The sequence below is a fragment of the Athene cunicularia genome (genome assembly GCF_003259725.1).
Source record: "Athene cunicularia isolate RWA chromosome Z unlocalized genomic scaffold, athCun1 chrZ_part2, whole genome shotgun sequence".
Lineage (NCBI taxonomy): Eukaryota > Metazoa > Chordata > Aves > Strigiformes > Strigidae > Athene > Athene cunicularia.
Genome location: NW_020799143.1, coordinates 944,002 through 964,054, shown reverse-complemented (window position 1 = coordinate 964,054; position 20,053 = coordinate 944,002). Strand labels below are relative to the sequence as shown.

The 20,053-nt window shown below is 37.8% G+C and overlaps 1 protein-coding gene across 1 annotated transcript; it reads right to left on the bottom strand.

Annotated features, from left to right (window-relative positions):
* Positions 1-3,088: 3,088 nt before the first annotated feature.
* On the bottom strand, positions 3,089-19,498 carry RIOK2 (RIO kinase 2). The gene is made up of 10 exons (XM_026866103.1): positions 19,311-19,498; positions 18,340-18,478; positions 17,335-17,451; positions 16,292-16,467; positions 14,594-14,682; positions 10,968-11,159; positions 10,510-10,602; positions 9,037-9,567; positions 7,986-8,073; positions 3,089-4,430 (listed from the first exon to the last, which is right to left on the bottom strand). Exons 1-10 carry the CDS (start codon positions 19,374-19,376, stop codon positions 4,269-4,271), a joined length of 1,653 nt encoding a protein of 550 aa, XP_026721904.1. The 5' UTR covers positions 19,377-19,498; the 3' UTR covers positions 3,089-4,268.
* Positions 19,499-20,053: the final 555 nt, after the last annotated feature.

The following is a 20,053-nucleotide window of genomic DNA, read 5'->3' as shown; positions in this document are numbered from 1 at the left end:
TACTGTTGGCAGATTAATGGAGATTAATAAGTGCCTTACATCCCACAACAGATTACAATGAGATTTAAATGTTAAGGGAGAAAAGCTCCTTAAAGAAAAATCAAGTAGTATCACAGCATTTGTCTTCATACCACGTAACTGTTCAAATGAGATCAAAATGACAGCCAGAAGATTCCTAATTTAACAGTTTAAATATAACTGGATTTGGAGGCACAAAATCAGGACATCCCATTGAACTCTGGAGTAAAATGTAAAAACAAAGGAATTAAAATAGTTTTGTTGAATTCATATAAAATATTTTTTTGTTTTGTTTGCTAGTGTCTTGGTTTAAGTCCAGATGGCAACAGAGCACCATGCAACTGATCACTCACTGCTTTCTGCTTGGGGATGCGGAGAAGAAAATAAAAGACTGGGGGATCAAGGACAGGAATGGATGACTCAGCAGTTACTGTCACAGGCAAAAGACAAACTTGACTGGGAAAGGAAAAAAGAACAGTGATTTTAATCGAACACCACTACTACATAATTTACCAATCAAAACAGAGTAGGAAAGTGAGAAATATAATCACACCTTAAAAACACCTTCCCCCTGTCCCTCCCTTCTTCCTTGGGCTCAACTTTGCTCCTCGATTTCTCCAGTGGTGCAGGGGATGGGCACTGCAGTCAGTTCATCACCTGTTGTTTCTGCTGCTCTTTCTCCTCAGGGAAAGGACTCCTCACACTTTTGCTTACTCCAGTATAGGGTCCCATTTTCACCAACTCTGCTGTGAGGCATTCCCATCGGCTGCAATTCTTCAGGAACTGCTCCAGTGTGGGTCCCTGCTGCAGGCTCCAGTCATCCCAGCAATGGATTGCTCCCCTGCAGGCTTCCCTCAGAGTCTCAGCTTTGGGTGCAGCCACCCGCTCCAGTGTGCGGTCCTCCATGGGCTGCAGGTGGGCATCTGCTCCACCATGGACCTTCACAGTCTCCAAGGGGACAGCCTGCTGTCTCACCATGACCTGCAGGTGAAACTCTGCTCTGGTGCACCTCCTCCCCACTGCCATTTTTGTCAACAGTGATTGTTTAGTGTTTGCATAGGTATTTCCCTCACAACTCCTGCTCCTTGGGTTCCCCTTCATAAATATGTTATCATAGAGGTACAGCCACCATTGCTAATTGGTTCAGCCTTGGCCAGAGGCTGGTCTGACTAGGAGCCAGGGGAGCTTCTAGAAGCCTCTCACATATGTAGTCTCTTCCCCCGCTACCAAAACCCCAGCATACACAAACCCAACACATCTATTCAAGGTCACCCAAACTAGCCAAGGGGATATCTGACACCATGCTGATGTCATGTTCACTATATAACTGGAGGAGCTGGCCAGCGTGCAAGTGGTGATTTAGACTCTGAAAGGGGCTGAGCATGGGATATAGGGAGGTGAAGAACTGCATTGTGCATTACTTGCTTTATATATTAATTTTACAAGTATTGCTATCATTACCTTCTCGTGCTGTTCTATTAAACTATTCTTATCTCAACACACGAGGTTTTACCTTTGTTTTTATGTCAATTCTCCTCCCCATCCCATTGGGAAGGTAGGAGTGAGTAAGCAGCTGCATGGTGCTTTGTTGCCAACTGGGTCTAAACCACAACACCATGGTATGTGGGTCACATTCAACTCTCCTTGTTTCAAGGGATGCATCAGAGCAGTTTATTATGCCTTGAAAAGCACTTCAAAACTAATGTTATGCTTGTATGATGAGAAAACTATAAATACAGAGTAAGTCAATAGTGTTGGCATGCTTTTTCAAAAAAACAGCATTCATGCTGAAGTCTGATTGACAAAAAATAAAAAAGGGACCATCAACCCCCTCACACTGAATTACTTGTAGGAAAACTATGTTTAAGAAGCTCCATATTACATTGCATCTGTAATGCATAAGTATTAAAATTCTGATACTTTGGAGTTTTACAGAAACACTGGCTAAAAAGTAGACAGTTCAAAGCCAGAAAAAAAAAAAAACGAAGTGACATAAAATTTTCCAAGGCTGTCAAGTAGTCAAAGTTTTTACCACAAGATGAATGCTACTAAGAATGTAATTAAATATTCTAAGAAAATGTTTTGAATCAATCTTCTGAAATGCAAGCTTATAAAATAACCAGCACTACCTGAGAAATGTGATATGACGTTAAAGAAGAATTATAATTTGTGATATGCATGCAAATACAAGCTGATTAATTACTTCTGTGTCTTAATACCTTGACTGTACAAGACATTTAGATTAAATAAAGCAATTGTATTGCTAGGAAAGTCAGATAGTTATCTTCAGTACTTAATGGTCTAAATACTAGGGCATCATCTTTATAAGGAAGAACTCATGCAATTACAAGTTGCAAAGACTCCAAGATTCTGTTAATCTTGGGTCTGCTTTTACAGAAAGCATCCAAAAACTATCCTCAAACCTGAATTAGTTGAATACTGTACTTAATTCTTGAAGTTGATTGATGCACTGCATTCCTAAAGAATCTCCCCATGTTTGCCAATCGAGTCTCTAACTCCAAAATCTTTCAAAGGGTTCACCTCCCTGGATTGCTTATCTTAGGTAGTTAGGTATAAAGGTAAATGGGCAGGCTCATTCCTATTGCTTCCTTCTATTACACACACCCACCTACAGGCTACAGAGAGAAAGTGGAAGAGTTGTTTCATCAGATATTGATGACACCCTGAAGCAGAGATCATTCTGGTTTCTGCCAAATGAACAAGGACTTCCTTGCTCCCCAGGATTCTCAAAGTCTAGGGAGAGACTGAAAATTAAAAAAAAAAAAATGTAAAGCTGTTCCAAACTCATTAACATGAAAGTAGCATGTGGACTCCTTTTTAGTGAATTAACTAAAAAATATTATTTTCTTTCTCTTTCAGTTACATACCAAGAACATAACTTTGAATTAATGGCAAGTGGAAATTGAAAAAGGAAGCAAAATTAAACTTGTGATTTATTAGGTAAACCCATTTGAATCTATTTTCTAGGAACGCAGTTTCCATATACAGTAAGTATATTAAAATGCCAGTGAATTAGAGTATTTACATATAAAAGAACAGAACCTGTAGGCTGACAAAGCTTGAAGTACAGAGGCAAATACACTGCTATTATACAGGTGTAACATACTTTTTCCTTCAGAAAGGAGGCTTGTAGCCACCATAAACTACATCAACTAGAGTTACTTTGCTGGTACAGAATAATTTTATATCAGTTCTGTAAATCTTCCTAACCTGGAAAAAAATCCCAAAGTACAGATGTGTTCTTTAGTTACTGTAAAAATCTTTAAAAAAAAAAAAGTTAGGTTTTTAGGATTCAGCAGTGGAAAACTGCTGCACAACCTTGTACATCACTTAAAAGATTTAACACGTACTTTTGCATATATTGAGTTTGTGTAGCACAATGTTTGTCTCGTCCTTGCTAATTTTCAAATTTTGTTTGGTGACAGATTAATGAACACTACATTATGCGTACTTATTAAAATAACACCTTATAAACCAATTTTGTTGTAACCAACAAATTCCTTCCTGATGAACACATGAATTTAAGATAGTCAATGACACCACTGTCCTAATCTCTGCATTTTCCTAAATCAATTCTAAATACTTTATTTCACATGTGGACATTCAAGTGGAGTGAGTACTCTGAAGTTGACTCCACATGTAAATGTCATTGTGACCTTTATCAACTTTAAATACATCAGGAATTCTGCTGCTTTGGAGAAAATAGGCTTAATGAAGATATATTAAGCTGTAACTTTGAAAAGTAGTTCCTCACTTGCTTACTCCAGTCTCAGAAGAGTCTTGTCTGCCAGAGTAAATAAAAATGATAACTTACAGTCATTCATTAGAATATCTTTAAAAGAGTTAATGGATGTTTTACAGGACTATTTTGAAAATAAACAGCAAAGATTTCCATCATCCTGTCTTTTCTCATGATGCTGAATCAAATGGACAACCTTTGTATAATTTTGGAACTGATTAGCAAAACAGACTTAAGGTCACACACCAAAAAGAACCCGTTTACTGTGAAAAGCCCTAAATTAGAAGTGCAAAAGTGCATGCACATCTTAGCCTAAAACAGTAACTCAAATCTTGTTAAGCTGTCACTGAAACCGTCTCTTAACAGGTAAGAGCCTACAAACACCAAAAGATTTATATTCCACTATATAAAAGGATTATTTGTTATTAGCATAATTCTTTCAACTGTACACATTACAAGTTTTCTCATGTTCTGTGGAACCTTTAATAAATTACCCCCAAAAACTAGCTGCATCCAAGCTTGACTTAATGTTGTGCATATTTTCTCTGCGTTGTTTGGTATAAATATTTGCCTCTCCTTTTTGTAGCTGTTGCCTCAGAGTGGACTTCTGATGTTTGGTCAGTTGACGTTTTATTTTCTGTTTCACCAGTTCCTATAAAAAAACAAACAATTTGTATCAGAACTTTCTGAAGATCATTCAGTACTAAGACATGGCACAATGATAGTGCATTTTCAGTACCAATGAACATGCATGATCCTAACTGGAAGATCTCCGTCCATTGAGAAGATCTTCATAACAGTTAACAGGAGCAAGCCCAGGTCTCTGCTGTGTTACACTAAGCTGAATGTATATGGTTCTATTCAGGCCTGTGTTGTGCTGCACAGATCTGTTGGCAGTAATATCAGCTAAGCCAGCTCCTGCTCAGTACTGGCAACCAGGCCTCCTGTGTGGCCCTGTCTTTACCTAAAAGTGCATCAAGAAGTTCTCATGTGAACATCAGTTCAGTTTGATTGCAGCAAATATGAACAGCACTGTTTCTTTGTAAGAAAATCATAAAATAGCTCATTCATTGAAAAGAGAGATTGTCTGCTATGAACCAGGTTTCCATGGTGTGCTGCATTTGTATTGGAGCTATACCCTCAGGGTTCCCTGTGTTTCAAGGGGTGTGGGATTATCTGTTATTCTTTTCAGATAGACTTAGCTCTAATAAACAGCATTTTAAATCATACCTTAGAGAGTTTAGGTGTCTATCTTATAGGGATCATAAAGGACTAGCACATCTCGGTGCATTCTACAAAAATGTAAAAGCTGATAATATTCTATGGCTGAATAAATGTCTTTTAAGTTTTTTAAAAAAAAAGACCAATAGAACATTTCATGTCCTGCAGTAATCATTTGGTTTGCGCCTTTTTTTTTTTAGTTTTGTCTTTTTGGCATAGTCTCCAAGTTATGACTGTACCTACTGTTATTACTGCCATTGTTTATATATGCCTGTATGAATTTGTTCATGCAATTAATTTTAAAATATGCTTATGTTTTAATATGTTTTCTTCAACAACCAGAAAGCAAGCTGCATAAACAAGAGATAATGCTAGCAGCAACAGCAGGCATCAGCTCTAAGCAGCCTAGTGGATCTTACTGCAGTGCCATTATTTCACATTTTTAGTTTTGTAATTGTTTTCTTATATTACAAATAGAGCTAAAGAAATTATATGTATAATGAGCTAACATTCAGAAGTTAAAATATTCAGCAATGGGTAGAAATATTCTACTCAGCATAAAAGCATCTAAGTGAAAGGATTATGCAAGATAAAGTGGTTCAGGATAAAGTTTTTTATGTGGCTGAATCCTGAAAGGGAATGAAAGGGCTCAAACAAATTATTTTCTGACAATTATTAAGACTAACTGCGATGTACGAAAGCTTTGCTTGTTGTTTTGTTTCAAAGCTTTGACTGTGTTTTGCTTCAGTTGTTTCTCAAGGACTCCTGACTTCTCAACTGTTTCCTTATGTCTCTTTGTCTGTTTAGGCAAGATTGAGACCCTCATTAGACTTCACTGATAGGAGACTCAAGGCCTTCAGTGGACACTTGGGCAATTCCTAGAATGTGATAAGGGGGGCTTGAACAAAGAGACACAGAGATCCTATTACAGAGAAAATGATTCTGCTGATTTAAAAGGGAGACACCTGGACTTCACAGCGCATGCTCTAGAAAGAGCGTCAACTAGTTAACACTGTGAAGAAGACTACTTCAAATCCTGTGAAGAAAATTACTTACTTCCTCCCTCAACGACTGAAGACCCTCACCCTATTTTCACTATGCATGCTTGGACTATGTAAATGAATTCTGGGAACTCACTATCATAAGACACCCCTTTCTAGGAAATCTAATGAATACGTATGATATGTGTGTATGCAAACTGATGTCTCTTGCTAATTCTTGGGAGCCCTTATGGTGGAGAATCTCCAGGACTTTCTTTTAGAACAGGTATGTACATGACGACATTTACATGTTTTTAATGCTTTTTATGCATCTGCCTATAGAATAAACATACATCCTCTAAATACTCAAAACAGTTTCTATAGCTACAGAATGATCACTGCTACCACCAAGTGGTGTACAGGAGTACAATTTCAATTCATTTCCTCTACAGGACTTCATAGCACTTTTTTTTTTTTTTTTTTTTTTTTTAAATTCTGCACACTTCAATTAGCAAACTTAAAAAGAAAAGGGAATAAAAAAAAGAGTGGGGAAAAAGCACGGACCAAAAGCTAGAGAATTCCTGGCATGTCTTCCTTGTTCTTCTTTATTTCATCTCATAGTTTTAAGCTAATCCTTTGTCTCCTGTAGGAAGATAAAATGCCATTCCATAGAATAATAACTTTGATGCAAAGATCAAAGCTAGTTTTTCTTTCCTTGCATGAAGTCCTACAAAAAATGCCTTAGACAAGATGCAAATGTGTTGTTTCTTAACATTTCCTTACACACCTAACTTTATTTTAAAGATACAGAAATGATCAATACTTATCTTAAAAAAATAATTCAAATATGAAAGAGTAAAGCAGCCAAATATTCTACCAATATTTTAGTCACTAACAAGTACCTTGTGTAAAACAAAGCTGCTTCACAGAGTAACACATCACTTAATAGGATAACAGCAAAAGCTTTGTTAGTAAACTACTGAAGCAGTAGAGTAGCAAACTGAAAAGACTGTAAATGAAGATCCAAGTCTAACTAAATAAAAAAAAAAATTCTTGCCAGCACTAGAGATTTCAGATACAGTATTTCTAGGACTAAAACTCCGATCAAGCAATAGAAATGCTTTGAAAAGACACAAATTGAAAAAGTACGTTACTTACATTTTATATCTGTTGTGGAATAACTCAAACTACACTAACATGTTCCTCAAACTAGATTTTTCAGATTATCTGCTCCTAACTGCAAATGAAAATGAGACTGAACATAGGTATTCGTATTTACAATGGCAAGTATGTAGTCTGACCTAATTAAAAAAATACCTCATAGATCAGCTGCCAGCTAAAAGAAGTTTCTTCCTGTTTTGTACAAGAATGCTTTATAGCTAATAAAGAACACTGGACTTTCTTCAAAACAAAAATGCACTTTTAAAAAATGTGACAGAGTAGCCATGCTGGCTAGTGCATACTCTGGGGTTGAAGAAAAAGACTTTGTATTATATAAATCAGAATATTTACAGCAGAATTTAAAGTCAAATAAATTCACATTGCCACATAAATCACTACTGAAGTGAGTTCATATATAAATGTTTCAGAAGAGAGGGTGAAGAAATCTCTGACAGGTGAAAAAGGACAAACTAAATCCTGACTCAAGCATACACTTTTAAAATAAAAATATATTAATTGTGGCTATCAACAGAAATTAATGAACTGATTATATGTTAGTGCATCAACATATGTTAGCCTGTTATTGGCTAAATGAGAGTTGTTAACACTGACGTACAACTTTGGTGAAAGAGCAAAGATACAGTGCTGGCAATAATTCTCTGTAAACAGTTACAGAAGTATCAGTTCTATTTTTCTATGGGCATGGAAATGCAAACCAGAGAGGTACATAGAACAGTCTTTTCAAAGATAATTAGTGCTCAAGAACATTTTTACAAATAGGTATTAACAGCTATGTGCAATCTAATATGGTCTGAGAGTAACCTAGATAATAACACAATATTTACCACTGGAATGGTTGAACAGCTCCCAACACTTTGGACTGATGTCATACTTGTTTTGTGTTCAGCAGTATGAACGATACTCTCTTCATTTCTAAAATACATAAATTAATGTTTTACTCCACCAGTAAGATAAACATTCTTTGCCTTTATAAGCATGTTTTAATCTTAACTTTGAGATATGATCTGAACATTCCAAACAGAACATGCAAGTACTACAAAACTTTTCTATGTTAAATATCAGCACTGTTTGTTCAAACAGGCATGTTAAGAAAGGATGAATTTGTTGCACAATAGCTGAATGTATACCAAGCACACAAAAAATCCTTCAGAACACTGAAAAAAAAAAATAATCAGATTCTGCATAATATTTTGATAAGTCATTTCACTAGAAAGCAAAAGCAGACGACAAGGAGTATGAGCTTGGTATATGCATTCAGGTAAATGGTGGGCTGGCTAACTCAAGAGTTAGAATTTCATTTACAAGAAGCTTGCCTGAAGGTAAGCAGGAATATCTACGTATGTCAGGAAAGGAATTAAAAGTTATAACAGCATCCAGTACAATATATTTCAATAATACATTCCAAGGAGCTTACTCTTGCTAACTTCAGCTGACTGAGCAGCAGAATAATTTAGCTTTGAGACAGAGCATTCAAATTACAAATTTACTCATATTTAGAAGAAGTATTTTAATATCAACAACTCTTTCACTACCTGTATTAAATAATAAAAGAGGGGAAAAAAATCCACCACAGAAAATAGGTTTGTCTATGAATTAAATCGAAGTTCTCTCATTAGAAAGTACTACAACAGCTGGACAACTGATCTGTCACACCTTACATATGAAGCATTACATATGTACACCAATCAACAGGTTACTATCATGAGTCCAACAGGAAAGACATTCATTGCAATGTTTTAAAAATTAATTGAATTTTCAGTCTTTAATTTAAAGAAGAGTAGCTAAAGAGCAGTCCTTTTTGAACTATTGAAAAGATTTATATTTACTGGGGGGAGGGGAGGAACCACACACCTAGATAGAAATAAGAATCTTTACCTGTAATGCCTGAATTTCTTATTTAAAGTTGACACGTCAAACAGATTAGGGCATTTGTCTTCATTGTCCTTATCATTACAGCACCCTCCTTGACCTCTCTGATTTTTAACTTCAGTGGCATTTTTGGTTATGCTTTTGCCCTTAAAAAAAACAATCGCAGAACTCTCTGCATCTTCACCGGGCTTCCAAAGCATAGCTTTCCCTTCAACTTCTTCTAAGGCTGAACTCAAGTTTAACATATTCAATGAGTCTCCACTACTTTCAGTTTTATCAGCCTCTTCATCGCTGCATATAAAGTTGTTACAGGTTCTGCTTTCAGAGAGATCACCCACTTCATACATGAAGTCTGCGTTGTTTTCTTTATCTTTGTTGAAGAACTTGAGCTTATTCTCAGCATCTTCTACAACTTCTGATGACTCTGTTTTATTATCATCCTCATCAGAATCTGGTGGGTAAACCAGTTCACCATCTTCCTGAATTTCCTTTGTACAGCCGCTGGCAGCAACCTCTCTATCAAGAGAACACTCTCTTCTGTGAAAGAAGCATGTTTTCTTGTAATATGCTAAATCGTCAAGATACCAATGTGCTACATTTTGGACTAAAAATATTAAATCAAGCTAGACTATATTTACCCATAGTATTAACTAAGAGGATATACTCTGCTGAAACACACAGAACAGCACATGACAGTGCTGAGCTTTAGATAACAGAATGTGACCTGAGAAAAGCAAATTTCTAGAGAACATAATTCTATAACCAGCATTTATTTATTTCTAGGAAATTATTTTATTTTAGCAGAAATATAATTTGTCTTTAAGTTCAAATTACATTTAAGGAAACAGAAGAATAAAGGGTACACTGACACACAGAGACTGATACAAGTGTGGTACCCCTTTGGAAAAGCACTCAGACTGAAATAAAACCCTTTAATTGCAATAGTTTCCATCTTAAAATAAGGGAAAAAAATACTTTTTTAAAGGGACAAGAGACATTAGGAAGAAAACTTTGAACATAGTAACATTTGAAGAGGCAGTCACCATAGTTACTATAGTTACTACCATTTAAAAAATAAATTTTAAATTGAAACCCAAATTAATCCTCAATATACCAAAACTGTCAAAATAGGCTGTGAGAAGTGAAAGAAAATGATTCTGCATCACTGTTAACATTTCCTAGATATTTACCATTTGGATCAAGCTTTTCAGATATCTCTTTCTTAGCTGCAAGAGGAAAGACAAAGGAGGCAGCTGTGGATTCTAAAGCACACTTTAGCTTTTGGAAACCACTTGCAGTAACTTCGGTTGAAGAAAACACAATAGGAATGACAAAAATATAATTTAGAATTGGGTAGTTGGGCCTATTTTTTTTTATTTTATTTTGCTTACAGGCATCTCTCACAGGCACTCATTTTGCTCACAAAACCAACATAAATATCATAAATAGGAGAAGTCAAATTCATCTAGCAGTTTCTACCTGATGTCTTTGAATGCTGGGAAGAGCTCACTCTCATAGTTGAAGCGTTTCTTAAAAAACTCTTTAATACAGTTAACATCTCTGTCAAAATACCTGAAAAAAAATACAAATTGTACAAAGACAAAAATCAAGGTTAATGAAGTCTACTGCAATGACCTATATTTCTTGTCTTTTACTGATTTTATTTGAGAAGTATTTCTATTAGTGATCCCAAGAGAAAAGGCTAGGGAGACAAACTGATTGCAGTTTATTTCATTAACTGGAATGACTCAGTTAAGTATTTTTTAACTGAACAACATCATTCTCTCTGAGAAGCAATCATTTACATATTTATCCTAAAAAGACTGGAATGGCTTTTGTGAGGCACAACAACGGTAGCAAAAGAACTGGTAACAGGCTTATGGAAACAAGTCACCAGCACTTAGCAGCTTTGAAAACATCTTTAAATTTGAACCTACCATTCAGCATTGGCATGTGATGTTGATATCATCTGAGGGAAATCAATCATAGTGACATGGTCATCATTATTCAGTATGAGATTAAATTCATTGAAATCACCGTGAATCAAACCATGATTTGCAAGTTTAACAATCAGATCCATTAATTCACTGTAGAGAGAGGCAGGATCTTCCATCTGGCGCACCTGGCACCTGAAAGTTAAACAAAATAAAATATTCTGAACTTTGAAAGTCTTAATTTAAAAATACAGATAAAGAATATGAAATACATCTGACAGAATGTCAGGGTGATTCAAGTAAAAAGGGCCTTCAAGTCTCTAATCCAATACCCTCCTCAAATCTGAATCAACTCTGAGATCAGACCAGACTGCTAAGGGCTTTGTCTAGTTGGGACGTGAAAAATTCCAAGGATGAAGAGACCACAAACTCCCCAATGGGAGAAAAGTCTCCTTATATCCAGGCTAAATCTCATTTCAGCTTATGTTCACTGACTCCCATGAGGCACTATTGTCATAATGCATTATTTAAATAATAGATTGATATTTTTTATGTCTCTCCTGTTTAAAGTAATCTAGTAGGAACTAGGTCTTCCTGTATTCAAATTCAAATGCCCCATGACATATTTTCTACACCAATTCAGGGAAAAAGTAAAAGAAAAAAAGCTTAAAGCCTTCCTGAACTTATACCTGAGAAAGCTAAGTACCTTAAGTGACAAAATACAAATCATCTGGTCTTTAGAAATAAACCAAGGGAAAAGGCAGTTACCTTATTGTACCATAAACTGTCAAGAAGTGGTCAGTATTTACAACTATCATGTTAAATATTTTGGTCAAAATGCAGAATTACAGTAGTATAAGAATGGATCATTTGTACAATTAAAGACGAACCAATTGATTTCTAGTAGCTCTGTAACAGGCTCCTGTTGGAACACTTTCATATTTGTACAAAAATTAATCAGTGATGCTTCTCATAGCCACAGGTCTGCATCACAGAATGTCCCACTTGATCTCTGAATCTGGAAGTCATATTAACTTGTATCTTCAGAAACAGGAATCTCAGGTTCCAGTGACCAGGGGGAAGGGTTGGAGTAAGGATGATGAGTTCAGGGAAAACAAACTGCACATACGTAAGTCCATGGACCCTGATGGGATCCCCCCTGAGCACTGGCTGCTAGGCCATTCTTGATAACTGTTGATCAATCATGGTGACTGAAAGAGAAAGGCAAACATCACTCCCATCTTCAAGAAGGGCAAGAAGGACCCAGGGAAATATAGGCTGGTCAGCCTCACCTTGAACCCTGGGAAGGTGATGGAGCTGCTAGTCCTGGAAACCTCTGTCATGCATGTTAAGGACAAGAAAATCATCCAGAGCAGTCAAACTCACCAAGGGGAAGTCATGCTTGACCAACCTGGTAAACTTCTGTGATGAAATGACTGGCTTGCCAGATGCGGAGACAGCAGTGAATATCATCTGCCTGGACTTCAGTAAGGCTTTGACACTGTCTCCCATTAGACTTTCACAAAAAAGCTGTTGATGTATTGTCTGGATGTGCAGACAGTGAGGTGGATTGAAAACTGCCTGAATGGCTGGGCACAAAGTCTAGTTGGAGACCCCAGTGACTAGCAGTGTACCTCAGCAGTCAAAAGTGTTTCCAGTCCTGTTTAACATATTCATTAATGAGCTGGATGATGGGGCAAAGTTTGCAGACACCAGCAAACTGGGAGTGCGTGATACCTCAGAGGGTCATACTGCAATCCAGAGGGACCTCAACAGTCTGCAGAAGTAAGCCAGCATGAACCTTATGAAGTTCAGTGAATGCTGCAAAGTCCTGAATATGAGGAGGAGCAATCTTATGCACCAGTACACACCGGGTGTTACTTAGATGGAAAGAGGTCTGGCAGAAAACGACCTTGGGGTCCTCGTAGATAGCAGGCTGAATACAAGCTAGCAATGTGCCCTTTCTGCAAAGGTGGTTAATGGTATTCTCAGCTGCATTAGACAAAGCATAACCAGTAGGCTGAGGGAAGTGCCATGCAACACTGCTGAGTGCACACCTGGAATACTGTGTCCAGTTCTGGCCCATCCAGTACAAGAGAGACATGAAAATACTTGACAGAGTCCAGCAAAGGGCTACAAAGGTAATGAAGAGGCTGGAGCATCTCCTATGTGAAAAGGCTAAGAGCTGGGGCTGTTCAACCTCAAGAAGAGAATGCTCAGGGGGATCTCATCAATGTGTATAAATACCTGAAGGGAAAGTGCAAAGATGACAGTCAGGCTTATTTCAGTGATGCCCAGTGACAAGAGCCAATGGGCACAAACTGAAACACAAGACGGGTCTGTCTGAACACTGCAAACACTTTCTCCACTGTGAGGCTGAACAAGCACTGGCACAGGTTGTCCAAAGTAGCTGTAGAGTCTGCCTCCTTAAACCTATTCAAAAATCATCTGGACACAGTACCGAACAACTGGACACCCATCTCTGGTGGGTCATCTTTGAGATGTGAAATAAAGCAGGTAAGCTAGGAAGACCTGGAAGGAACTATGAATAACCCTGTGCTTGTCCAAAAGAGCATAACAATTTTTTTACCATAAGTCACCAACTCCACATCAGTTTTTCAACTCAGGTAATGGAGAACAGAAGAACTGGCAACATGTTCCAGGTGACCCTCTAGCAGGGTGTTTGGACCAAATGACTATCAGAGGTCCCTTCCAACCTCAACTGTTTGAAGATTCTTTGATCTCTGCATACTCGAAATTATTCTACTACTTATCTCCTTCAGGTCAGAATCACAGAAAAGAGAGAGTATGTAAACATCCACTGCAGATGTCCACATGCAACTTGAAGTATTCCACGTACATGATGGATGTTGAATTATTTAACAAATGAAGTGGGGAGACAGAATGTAATGAAGTCTCTTCTATGTTACTCTTCATTTGTTATACTTTGGGATTAATTTCCTTTTGATTAAAACTGCACACTTTGGATCTTGATTACAATAGCACAGACTGGTTTGTTCTAGAACTAGACACTTTATATTTCCGAATAAGCACTAGGTTATTCTATATTATATGGAGTATACAGACCTGCATTCTGGTCTGCAAACGGAACAAACCATCCCTTCACGTACAAACCTTGATGTTGAACTCAAGCAAAGTAATCATCCTTGAAGAAGCAAAACCAGATTATACATAGTATTCCATGTAAACAGAGCTGAAGTTCTGAAACAGTGAGTTATACTTGTAATTACCTGAATTATCACAGCAAAGATCATGAACTGGAGTTCAGAACAAGAAGGGTATTAGATCCAATAACATACAGAATATGCAATATGTAGAGACATACTAACATGTGTCATACTGCTCTTTTGATGTATTCCTTACTTAAAATATTAGCCAATTTCACCAGTTTCTTTGGACTACGAGAAAAACAGTTTCTCTGAATAAAGAGATAGAAGCAAGACTGTAAGTAAGTACAATGCTAGTGAGTGTGGGCTAGAAAGCATTATTCAGCATAGGGAAGTCAGAATTCACTCACATGACAAGGAAAAATCCTAATCCTGTTACCTTATTGAACCTAACATTGCTAGGGTTTCTGTAACACAGAAAAGTCAAGTGTCAGTACTTACAAAGGATAGCCATCAATAAGTTCCATAACAACTGCATGCCTGTTGTAGTCTACAGGTTTTGGAACAGGAAAGTTTTGGTCATGCAAAGCCTTGAAAAAGACAACACATTGAAAAATTAAAATTAAACAGTTAAGAAAACATTACATATATTGACAAATTCCCATGTAAGATAAGCAATAAATATTACTGTAGAAGCAGCACACATTAATCAAATATTAACTGGAAACACCAAATCACATGCTTAAGAAGGAAGACAGCATTAACAGCCATTTGAATTTTCACTGCAAAGACTAAAAATTTAGACACTATGTGCACTGCTATGTGCATTGTCTACAGTTTAATTATTGTACATCTGGAATAAAAACGCAACAGAACAGAAAAAATGACAGAATCAGTTACCCCAAGTAATCAATAGCAGGTAACTGGGAATAGGGTGTCAGGCACTAGAAAAAAACACTAAGTTGCTGCTAGTGAAGTTCTGCCTGACTAGCTAATCTATACTCAGTTGCTGTAAAACAGAAGTTCCATTTTTAAGTATTAATAGCCAGCATTACACCATGTGAAAGATTAAGCAAAAGTAAGTCATATTTTGAAGCTCTCTTGTTTGCCTTTTCTAATGTAAATGTAGTTATTCCCTTGATCCACTCAACTTTTTTATGGGTTCATTCTCATTTTAATCACTCTCTTATTACCAGGTAATTTTTCCAAGATATCATTCTAAGTTAAAGCAACATAAATACAGTTTTTCTTACTTAAATATTACACTATTACCACTTCTCACATGATTAATCCTCCCCCAACTCTCTTTTCAGGGAAACTGACCCCCACAATTATATTCCTACAAGCTCTGACCACATAACACTTTACCAGTTGGACCAACTGGACCAATAAAGAGGTTCTAAATAATGGTAATAGTTCTTTCTCTCTCTGTGGAGGCCACTGGTAGAACCTACCAAGATTTTTTAAGAGAAACAAGAAAACAGAATTTTATATATATAGGACTGTTGAATAGCACAAAAGGAGAAGGGAAATCTAGTTTTTTTATAAATAACTCATTTTCCACCATCAACTTTCAATCACTATGAAATATGTGCATTTTTTAAAAACAGGTTTAAAAGTCTGGAACTCTGAGAGCAGCAAGATATGCTTGGAAATGAAACTTTTTCCCACCATACAGAACTAAGTGTACTTTTTCAGATCAGAACACCAGTCTGTCTGGACTGAAAGATCTCCATTAACAGCACAACTGAAAACATGGTAAATTATAAAGTAATAAATACATTTTTTTAAAATGACAACTGAACAAACACAAATAAATAATTATTCTGACAAGTAACTGTAAATTTCCTTAATTTTTAAGGTGTTTTTGCAAGTTTATGCAATACATTTTAAAGGAAATACAGCAGAACTGGAGATATACAAATTATCTATCCATAAATAACAATGTTAATTTGAAATTCTCACATAACACCTGCTTCTTTTCCACATAACTTCCATGTCAAGCATTTTGTCACTGGAGAGCATACAAAACATATAGCATTGAAATTCTCTGAAATGTGTATGTTTAAGTGCACTGGGGGTGGGTAAGGGAACTGTAAATCCTACCAGTATTGCAAATACAAACTGACCAAAAGACAGTCTGAAAAGTACCTTCCGGTCTATTACACCATTGCTGATACTGTGTGAATGACCACCTACCTTCATATAGGCAAACTCCTTCATTGCTGCTAGATGGGATAAATAGAGCCACGACATTTTATGCCTATGCTTGTGGTAGTCACGTTTATTTTTCAGACTGCGAAAGGAAGTTCTTCCAAGCCTATGTAATTTCAATGCAAACTTTTGATCCTCTTCATTTGCAACAATATAAATATCTAGAAGACACATAATGGCACAGATCTAAGAAATAAACGCTATCTAACAAGCTAGTATCTGATGAAATAGTGCAGTGATAAGTTTGTTAGTTCACTTCTCACAAATGCTACTTCTGTCATAGCAACTTCTAGTACACTTAGTACAACTAAATTTACATGGTGTACATTAGAGATTTGAACAAGCAATTATTGTTAAAGAGATTGTGATACTCCTTTAGAAGAAATACTGCTGTGATGTGAAACACCTTTCAGAGTTGAAGATCTTAAGGTTTCTATATTCAGGTTAACATCCCTAGGCTATCTGCACAGCAAAGAACAAATATAATACACCCTTGAGAAAAATTTCAGGCAGATACTGGTGTTCTTAATCACACTCTAGAAGAGCCTTCTTCTTAGCCTATATTTCACTTCTACTACTTGAGCCCAGTAATCCCCTTCTCCTTTAATTACACAAATTACATGCTGTGTCAAATTACAATCTACATGAACGTAAGAGAAACAAGAGAGTACTCCAATAGTTTTGAGCTTGTTTTCCTTTACTGACTTGTTTTTAAGTGGGATAAAAAAGATGAACTTTTCACTAAAATGGTTCAAAACTTCACAAAGCATGAGACAAACAGCATCTGTCTGCAAAGTATCATTTTAAGTGACAACCTGAATCAGACAAAACAGTCTAAACAGACTAACACTCTTGTGAAGAAATATTCAAATGCAGCCAGAAGCCTCATGTAGCATTTCAATAAGTGACCCATAATTCCTGGTTGTCTGACAGATTGACTGATGTGACTATCCTAGTTTCCAGCAAAGCATCTGCAACATTACAGCTCTGTTTGCTTAAAAAATTAAAAATGTGGTTCTTTTAATTACCTGATTCTTTTCCAACACCCATCTGGTTTCCAACAGAATTTATGATTTGTCGGGAAGACAGAGTTTTCAAAGCAAGGTAATCATATCCTGCATTAGTTAACCGATAACCCTGGACAGCTAGGTAAGAATAAAATACAAAATATCTCATTCCTCGTTATGTATACATTACATATATAAGTTTCAATTTAATATTGTTTCAGCTTACAGAACACAACCACCATGTAAACGTTACCCATCGGCTAATATCAGCCCCATGTGACAGAACAGTAAAGATGTTTAAACTCGTCTACAAGTTTCATGAAAATTGACAACTGGACAAAAGACAGATATATCTGCCTCTATACAGAGGCAATGGCAGTACTTTAAATAAGCTGCGAAAAATCCGAGGAGCATTTTGGAAGATAAACACAGCAGGGATCTGGGATTGTTGTGATGATCTAGAGTAACAGCTAATCTCTGAAGATCTGGGACAAAAAGGATAGGAATTTCCTGTAGACTCCAACAGTATGCTTGCAAAGTCAGATCCAACTAAAAGGCTAAAGGAAATGAGGAAAGACCTGCACAACTGCATGTCACACAACAGGGAATAAAAACTACTTTAGTAGCCATTTCTGAGGGGCTGTGTAATGTATAAGGCTTATGAAGTCTGCTCCAGTTTGTGTACTATAAGACTGTAACTCATTTGGGTTGATTTCAGTATACATTTGAATATTGCTTTAACTGATGATTCCTTTATCTTTCATTACTTTTGTGATTTAGGAAAAAAGGAAGTTAACCGTTCATCTCTTTTCTGCCCGTTGTCCTTATAGGCATGAGCAGCTCAGCAGACAGCTACATTCAGTGTTACAAAATCCATATTCCCAGGGTAGGTGCCAGAGAAGGTAAGACTAGCAAGTGCTCTGGATATTCACACATGTCAAGATGTCGTACTTCTGCAAGTACCACTGTGAGGCACTGTCTCATAGAATGAAACAGGGAGCCCAACACATACAAGTTCAAACTCACTTTTGGTTTGTTCATAAGCTAGAAGTTTGTGTTTTACCAACTCTCTCAAGATTTTATTACAGCCACCATGTTTAAGACTGGAAATGGAAGCAATTAAGCTAGCAGGAACTATTTCATGGTTCTTCATGCCCATTTCCACCTAAAAGAGTAAATAAGAAAAAAATTATTAGCCTCTGTGTTCAACAATGAAACATCAGATCATACTTCAGACTAAGACTAAAATCACTTCTCACATTTTTTTTTAATGTCTTAACCACACCTTTTAAATATGCAATCACTGCACCCTGATATACCTTGTATAACTCAGCCTTGAGACTTCTACAGAACTGGCCAGAGGATGAATGGCTGATTAGATTTCAGTCTCAGGAGCAGACAAAGGAGCTGTTCTACGTTTCTGAAATGAGACTCTTTTCTCATACTTTCACAGCCATAGCTGAATCTGCCTTTCTACTAGAACTCTGGCAGTCAGCAGTCACACAGGCCAACTGATGCGGTTGTGTGCTTACCACACAACTAGTCAAAACTGCACGCACACTGTTAAACCTTTGCTCATTCGTCGTTAGCCAGGGCAAAAGCAATCAACACGTGTGTAGAAACTGGTGACCGGTACCTTACTGGCAAGCCACCACCTGGGCAGGCCCAGCAACCGCCCTGACGTTAACGATCCCTCCGAGGCGGCCGGCTGACGGAAAGAACGGCACGACCTGGCCCTACCCACCGAGAAACACCCATATCAGACCCTGGCAGAAGCAGGGAGAACAGAAGCCAGTCCCATTCCCCTACAGCTTTTCTTCCGTTGCCGTTTGCGACACAACCAATCCGGTCTCCTACCCATGTCTCCTAACCTGCCCGACTCCGCTTAGCTAACCGTCCACGAGGGACTCCATGCGCAAGGCTGAGCTAAGCTACGCAGGCCTCCTCTCCTGCCCCCATTCGCTTGTCACCCCAGGCAGGCCTCCCCACCAGCTCACCGCTGTCAGGACCCTGAAATGCTCCTTGGAGAGGTACCGAAGCATCACCACGTTCAGCTTCCCCATAACCGCTGCAGCCGGTAAACGCTAGCGGCGCGAAGAGCCCGATTAGTCCGGAGAGACGGTCCACTTAGGCCTCTCTGACCGTGCGGACACGCGCCAGAACGACGGCACCACTCCGACGCATGCGTAGAACGCTCAACACTGTCGCAGCAAACTCCTCCCGGGCCGGGTTGCTGCATGTTTGGGTCCTGGCAGCTGCGTACTGTGCTTCTTCTGGGTGCTGAATGAAGTCGGGGGGCGGGGGGGCATCGGGTTAGGGGCAGCGGCGGGGGAGGGAAAGTGTGTCTTGCCAATATGGCCTGTGACCTGCGGCCCCATTTGTGAATTCTTTAATTTAATTTCACGTGATAGTACGGCAGAAAGAAGCATAAATACTGACGGCACAACACCCCCCCCCACCCCCCTCCGACCCTATTCACTGGGGAAACAGGGATGGTTCCTTCCCCTAATAGGAAGAGGCAGTAGTCTGAGCTCACGTTTACTAACTGGGAAAGGAAATGCTTTTACTGCTTTGTTGGTAACCTGCCTTATGTATCAGACTGCAGCGGTGAGAAGTTAATTGATTTTATTTTGTAGCAGTAATGAAAAATTAGACGCCTATTCCTCAATTGCTTTGTAATGTAACTACGTGTGATGAAAATAGTTCTGGTGCACCTTTTGTCTGCTGCATTTTTCAAATT

Excerpts from the sequence above, each read along its gene's own strand:
- RIOK2 (XM_026866103.1), bottom strand. The coding sequence starts at position 19,376 with ATGGGGAAGCTGAACGTGGTGATGCTTCGGTACCTCTCCAAGGAGCAT. Across the intron at positions 14,683-16,291 it reads AGGAGTTTGCCTATATGAAG|GCTTTGCATGACCAAAACTT; the intron begins GTAGGTGGTCAT and ends GTCTTTTTCAAG. Across the intron at positions 4,431-7,985 it reads GCTGTTCAACCATTCCAGTG|GAACTGGTGAAACAGAAAAT; the intron begins GTAAATATTGTG and ends GTTTTTTTATAG.